Consider the following 7,862-nt stretch of genomic DNA (forward strand, 5'->3'; position numbering starts at 1 on the left):
CTCATATTTGACGGTTCTCGGGAGTATCTTCTTGCCAATGTCCATGGGTCTGTGGTTTTGCTATTTCATTCTTTTTATTTTTCTTTCCTTTTTAATGAGATTTGGAGAAATACAAAAACTATGCTGCCATCACTTTCAGCTTCACAGAATCCTCCTTTTCAAGTTTTTTAAATTCATATTTCTGCCTAACCCCTAAATTGCTATGCTTTGATATTTTCTTTTTCTGCATTCAGACTTGCTGTGTAAAAAGTTTAGGTTTTGACTGCTTCCTCTCAATCTTTTCTGTGGAAAAGTGGCAGAGAACATAGAGCAAAATTGAACTCATGAAATTGTGAAGGTGGGCAGGAAGAATAGACTTGCTCTCCAGAATCTTAAAGGAGGGAAAAGTAAGTAAATTAGAGCATTTTCGATGTGAGAATTAAATACCTGCCCCTCGGACAAAATATGAGCTGTGGAGATCAAAAAAACCTCATTTCAAATATATTTCTGCCATCTTTTAATGCATACCTTCTATGCTTCATTTTTGACATTTTCAAAAAAGATAGTGTAATACCTACCTTGGAATGTTATTGTTAGCATCATAAAAAATGTATGCAGAGCTACACTACCTCACCTACAGTAGGAATTCAATAGATGCATCTATCTATTATTAGTATTTTTTCTCCTGTTATAACTATTTTTCTTTAGGAATACTATCAGAAAGATATATTGTGTAATATGGCTATCATAAATGATGAACTGTTTAAATATAATCTAAATTATGAATTTACCGATTCATAGATCAGACCAATAACAGTATCAGAGTCCATCCTGGTGCAGGTTAGAAGCTGTGGGTAGCTCGGGATAGGATAGAGAATCCTGGATTTGAAATCAAGGCCTAGGTGAAAGTCCTGGGTCTACAATTAACATGCTGTATCCCCCTGTACAAGAAGGGCCAATTTTCTAACTTTAAGATATTAGTGATATTAGTTACCGCAGACTAGTTTTTTAATACAGACTTTATTTTCTTAAGAGCAATTTTAGATTCATAATAAAATGGAGCTGAAGGTAGAGATTTCTCATATACTCCCACTCCACACATGTACAGCCTCCCCCAATATCAGCATCCTTCACCAGAGTGGCAAGGGCCAATTTTCTAACTTTAAGATATTAGTGATATTAGTTACCGCAGACTAGTTTTTTAACACAGACTTTATTTTCTTACGAGCAATTTTAGATTCATAATAAAATGGAGCTGAAGGTAGAGATTTCTCATATACTCCCACCCCACACATGTACAGCCTCCCCCAATATCAGCATCCTTCACCAGAGTGGTACATTTGTTACAATTGATTAACATACAGGGACACATGATTACCACTCAGAGTTTTTGGTGTACATTAGGGTTCACTCTTGGTGTTGTACATTCTATGGGTTTGGACAAATGTACAACATGTATCCACCATTATGGTATCATACAGAGTAGTTTCACTGCCCTAAAAATCCTCTGTCTGCTGACTAATCCTCCCTCCTTCTCCCCTTAGTCTCTGTCAACCACTGATCTTTTTATCTCCATAATTTTGGCTTTTGCAGAATGTCATAGAGTTGGAATCATACCGTATGTAGCCTTTTCAGATATGGCTTCTTTCACTTAGTAATATGCATTTAAATTTTCTCCATGCCTTTTCATGGCTTGTTAGATCACTTCTTTTTGGTGCTGAATAATATTTCATTGTCTGGATTTACCATAGTTTATCTGTCCATTTACCTACTGAAGGACATCTTGATTGCTTCCATGTTTTGGAAATTATAAACAAAGCTGCTATGAACATTCATGTACAGATTATTATGTGGACAAAGTTTGCACCTCCTTTGGGTAAATACCAATGCATGTGATTGCTGGATAATATAGTAAGAGTATGTTTAGTTTTGTTAGAAACTGCCACACACTGTCCTCTAAAGTGGCTTTGCCATTTTACATTCCCCCCAGCAATGAATGAGAGTTTTTGTTCCACATTCTCTCCAGCATTTTGTGCTATCGGTGTCCTGGGTGTTGGACATTCTAATAGATGTGCAGTGGTCTCTCATTATTGTTTTAATTTGCATTTCTCTGATGACATATGATGTGAAGCATCCCTTAATTTGCTTACTTGCCATCCACAGAATGTGTTTGAGACTTAAGAGTTAATGCATGTCAGATAGTTATTACTATCATAGCTATATTCATATAGTACATGATTATTAAATGTAAATTCCCCTATCCTTCCTGGCCTGTAGCTTTTGACAGTAATGAAAAACATTCTCTAAGCTTTGTCATAAAATTCATTCAATACCAATAATATTCTTTCTGTGTCTTAAGAGGACTCTAGTCTTCACTCAATGTGCACTCATTCCTATTTTACACTGAGCTGTAATAAGCTTGATGATCTTACTGCCTCTCCATCTATATATGTGAAATTGAAGCAATGACTTTAAGAAATATTAGACAAAGCCTTCAAAGTTCATTTTTCCCCTGAGATTACCCTGATGTTTCATTTAATATCAAATACATATACTTTTCACATCAAGCTGGTACATAATTCAGAGGTTAGGCATATAGTGAGTTCAAGTAACGACCTTATATAAATATGACATTTGTGTGCAGGAAATTATTTGTATATCTCAAAGAAGGATATATTATTCTCCAAAACTATTCTTCTACATAAGGCATTATGACAATCACATTCCTCTTATAAACCAGCTAAGCAAAATAATGAGAAGATAGGCTTTCGAGTTAAACAGAAATGACTGTGAAGCCCAGGTCTGCTGCTGTCCAGGTATGTGATGAGCAAGTCACTTGGTGTCTCTCTAAGTCTGATGTCCTCATCTGTGAAATGTAGATAGCAATAATACCTCAAAGAACTTAAAGCTCTTGGATCATAGCCAATACTCACTAATCTTAGAAGTTTCTCTTTTATAACCAGAATTAAATCAAGGCTCCAGAATTCTAGATGATATTACAGTCTACACAATTCTAACTACTTATCCAGTGAGGGAACCATACTAAAATTGTTGAATGCATAAGAGCCTACAAAAGACTTGATTTTTTAAAGAACTTTTCCCTCCATTTATTTCCCTTCTCCACTAAGTGATATTGATAATTGGTCTTTTCAATGTAGATATGAAAAATGAATGCATAAAAGCAAATATACTTACTTATCTATGCCATAAACAAAGCATACAGCAATATTCTCCAAAATGACTACAATTAACAGAGGCAGTGTAGCAGAATAATCGTCAAACATGGTAACGAAGTAATTTCCAGAGCGCTGCACAAATATCAGACCAATAGAAAATGCCAGAAGACAACATATAACTGGACAAAAGGAATAAATGAAAAAATAATGAGGCCCTATTCAAAGTCACATCTTTTAAACTTCATTATAAAATATTACAGTCAAACAATATTTTTTATCTTTTATACCATGTCAATTATATAAACAGAAAATACCTTTCCTGATACTATAGAATATGACATATTGGAAGTTAGGATACCCGGGTTTAGCCCCAGCTTCAATATAAATTCATAAACAACACCTCGTCTCCTGAGACTGTGAAATTTATTTACCAAACACAAATAATAAATGAGGCAAAATTGAGAGAAAATTTTAAAAGTATAAATGGCCACACCCTACTTCTCTTACTAATAGTAAAGTGACCTTTTTAGGCAGCAAATATTCATAGGTCATTTCTACCTGTAACAAAGTTATATAATGTTGAAATCTATATGGAATTTTTAAATTAATAATGAGACTAATGTGTCTTATAATAAAAAATTGTGAAACATGTACTTTTATACTTGATTAAAAGATGGTTATCTTTAAAGTATAAATAGAAAAATCTGATCAGAGCTCGCCTCAGCACCAACCCACGCTTATATCTTTATCTTGCCTAAACAGATTAATTTGGAAACTAATTATGACAGGATCGAGCAATCTGATTATCCAAGTAAAAACTAACAAAAACCATCTTAATGGAGTTTCCCCAGTAATATCTAAGAAACGGATGCATAAACTTCTGACCAGTTACCATTAATATAAAAACCTGAGAGAGGTTTTTGGAAGCCATGTAATATTCCCATATGTTTGTTAGTCTCTTTATTCTCTCATACTCTTAGCAGAGAAATCTTAAAACTGAAGGAAGTAGAGTAGGAGACTGCAGTTAAGGGAAGAAGGAAATGGACATCTACAGATTCAATCCCATGAGGGTTCTCTGACAACCTCAGTAATTATGTGTTACATTAACCATTACCTCCATCTCCTAAGCACTATACCAGCACTGTGAGTTACATCATACGTAAAGGAAAGGCATTTGTAAACTTATAATGTAGAAAAGGAAAAGTGACATTTACTTGGAGTCTAGTGCATATTAAATTTAAATTCTTATCACAGTATACAGTGAATTTTTATTATGTCACTTAATTCCAGTTGAATAATGTATTGCTATCTTTACTCTACAGATGGGAGAAATGACCTTGAGGAATTTAAGCACTGTACTCAAAGTCTCTAGCTGGAGGTAGCAGAGCTTGGATTTGTACCCAAGTCCATCTGACTCCATAGTCTGTGTCACTTTCACGCTCTCCTTACACCATAGCATGACGCAAATATGAAGAAAGTGCCTTCTAAGTGACACAGACAGTAAGAGTTTTGCTGGAGTTGTAGGAGGAAAATATAATGAACAATTCACTTTTCTAAGTTTTACTGTACTAAAGAAGAAAAAACACACCTAACAAAGGTGATGAGGTAACATTTCATCGAGGTCAGATATGACATGAAATATAGGTATGATCTCAAAAGACAGGAAATGGGAGAAGACAGTGCATTCCCCTTTGGTCTTTCCAAATAAGAGTCCCAGTGGGAGTCAGCAAATACTACCTTGTGTGATTCTCCCTCTACAATGTTACTTTTCCCTTAATATTACAAGCCCTTTGCTACAGGAGAGGACGGTACAAATATGGGGTAAGAAAAGAGGGCAAAAGCAAGAGTGCAAAAATAAAAATGCAAAAATGACTTTTTTTAGCCCGTGTGTCAGCAGGATATTGATTTTGATATTCAGAAGTAGAAACTGTTTCTGGGAGATAATTTAAAAGTTTTTTTATATTTGTTCAGCTGAGTCGAGAATACATCAATATAAATATATAACAAATTGTTGAAATTTTTATCCACATATGCACACACACACACACACACATACATACATTTTGCAGGGAAGTAAATGATAAAGGTATATATTTGAGAATTATTTACACATTATTTATTACTAAATCTTTCAGGGCTAAAATCAGAGCCTTGGTGAGCTTGCCTGTCACTGCCCAGTGTTCAAGATCACCTATATAATTTTTACCCAGGCTTATTTTACATCACCTACTACTACTGTTCCCGCACTCTGGTCTGGCTAGCTCCTTTACTGTTTTCTTTATCTCTGTTTATATATGTTTACTACAGCTATTTTTTGGCTCCTGAGAAGACCCTACCTAACCTTTCCAATTCAACTTCTATTTTTTCTCTGGCAGTTCCATCACATATTTAGATGACTTCGCCTCTTCTGAAATCTTATGTACAATCCCCATCATGCTCTCTATCATCGTATTATATGATACAAGTCTTATCTACCCAACCTGATTTTAATTTTAGTACTATTAATTTTGGAAAAGAAGCTTTTTTATATCTCTGTGTCTCTCTTACAATTTTTCTCATATCCTTTACATCCCCCAAATTCAAGAATGGTGCAGCACAGAACCGGTACTTGAGTAATCACTTGTAGTTTGTACATATTAACAACTTTCCACACTGATCAGTTGTTTTATTTTTCTTTCCTACCTAAAGACATTAACTACTAGTAAACCACAATTGCTATTGTACATGGTAACAGGATTAGGTTTAACATTTTCAACTATGCACTTTTTGGATAAGGAATATTATATGTGAACTTCTCTATAATTATTTGACTTGTATAAAAATTATACATGAACATTCTATGACTTTATTCTAGTGTCAGTAATTCATAATAATCACATTACTATTAATAAATAGTAACAAAATAAGTAATCATTAATGAACAATTAAATCTAATCTACATTAAGCATAATATTTATATATTATAGATATGAGTATAAATAAAATAAATAAATAGTAATAAATACATTAATAAAACCTCAAATATTATAACACTTTTCTGTTTCCATATCTAATCTCTCACCAAAAATAAAAGTGCCTGTTTCAGTTCAATGAAATGTCCAATACATAAAAAACTCACCAGTAAGAATCTCCTTCCTCACTTTGAAAGTGTCCACAATAGGAGTGATGATCCCTTCAATGGTTCCGAACATGCTGCCAAGCCCTAGGTTTATCAGCATGAGGAAAAACATCACTGACCAGAAGGGAGATGCAGGGAAATGTGTCATTGCTTCTGTAAAGGCAATAAAAGCTAAACCAGTCCCCTGAACAGCCTGTAAAATATGCAAAATAACAACATTAATACAGAGTAATATTATACAATGGCTCTATAAATCAATTACAAAAGGGAGGGAAATTTTTGAATACTGGCCAAGGGCCACTGGAAATAAACATTTGGACATCACCCTTTAACCTGTTAGATCATGTTCTCATTTTCAGAATGTAGATTTAATTAGATCAAGTAGACTCAAATAAGGATACATTGAGTCACAGATATATTGTGACTCAAGTAGACTCAAATAAGGATATAAGGATACACAGATATATTGTGTTGTGTTCTAAATATTTCACAATGATCCTGGAATGATATATCATATTCAAGAATACACAATATTTTTTGGTTTGGTTAAAGCTCACGAATATGAATAGTGATTTATTATCACAGATAAGAGTGTACTTCAAATAGTTCATGGAAAGATGCATATTATCTTTCAATTTTATTTTTCCAAAAACTTTTTGAATTACTCTTGTACATAAGTACAAGTATATATACAACTATTTTGGGGCTATATATAAAGATAGAAAATATTTAGTTTTACCTTACCTCATAGTGGCTTAAGCTATTGGTATAAAGAAAATATAGACTTTGAATAATAAACTTGTTTTAATTTAAAAGGAAAATATGAATGCAAAATAAAATGGTGTTATCAGAATAACTAGATTATAAAAAGTCCATTTTCAATCTTAAAAAAAAAATAAATCTTTATTTTTTTCTACTTCTGATATTCCTACTTTCCTGCTAAAAAAAATTGGGGCTGATATGTTTGTTTCATAATTTAAGAGAAAAAGTAAATTTCCGGTCAAAATTAATAATAAAATGGATAATAAGACAAAGATTCCAATCAAGCAGAATAAAATGTGATTGATAACAAATATTAATAAAGAGGCTTTTATAAAAAATAAATATCACAAATATTGAATTGTAAAATAACAACTTACTTCTCCTAAGAAACTACCTCAAACCAACCTCATGTTGATTGTGTTATCTCATAAAGACAACATAAATAAGAATTACAAAAACAAAACGAAATGAAATGAAAAACCCTTTGAAAGGTCAGTTAATCTGTGCTTATGGAATTCAAGGTTTTTATATTAATGATGGCTTCGCCCACAATTTCCAATGCATGATTCTTTATGTTTAGTCTCAAGTATACTTAGCTATCTTACAGTCAAGTGATTAATGGTCAATTTATCCATTATATTTTCCTTTTTGACAATACAATGGCAGTCAATACCAGAACATTTTCTAATGTTCACCTATTTCTTGTTTATTAAAATATGTGACAGTAGCTAAGAAGAAAGATGTAATCATGATTTGTTAAACACGGCTAATAAAATGGCTATATCAAATATCATTCATGCATCAAAAAAACAGTAATGCAATGAATA

General features: G+C 32.9%; 1 protein-coding gene across 1 annotated transcript in view; it reads right to left on the reverse strand.

The window, feature by feature from the left end:
• Nucleotides 1-3,170: 3,170 nt before the first annotated feature.
• The window catches only part of SLC6A15 (solute carrier family 6 (neutral amino acid transporter), member 15), a 24,358-nt gene continuing 19,666 nt past the window's right edge, over nucleotides 3,171-7,862 (reverse strand). The window contains exons 8-9 of the mRNA XM_008592722.1: nucleotides 6,274-6,466; nucleotides 3,171-3,334 (exon numbers count right to left, since the gene is read on the reverse strand). Coding sequence (XP_008590944.1) covers nucleotides 3,171-3,334; nucleotides 6,274-6,466 — 357 coding nt within the window. The remainder of the gene's footprint in view (nucleotides 3,335-6,273; nucleotides 6,467-7,862) is intronic.

Source organism: Galeopterus variegatus, unplaced genomic scaffold, assembly GCF_000696425.1.
Source record: "Galeopterus variegatus unplaced genomic scaffold, G_variegatus-3.0.2 Scaffold8236, whole genome shotgun sequence".
Classification (NCBI taxonomy): domain Eukaryota; kingdom Metazoa; phylum Chordata; class Mammalia; order Dermoptera; family Cynocephalidae; genus Galeopterus; species Galeopterus variegatus.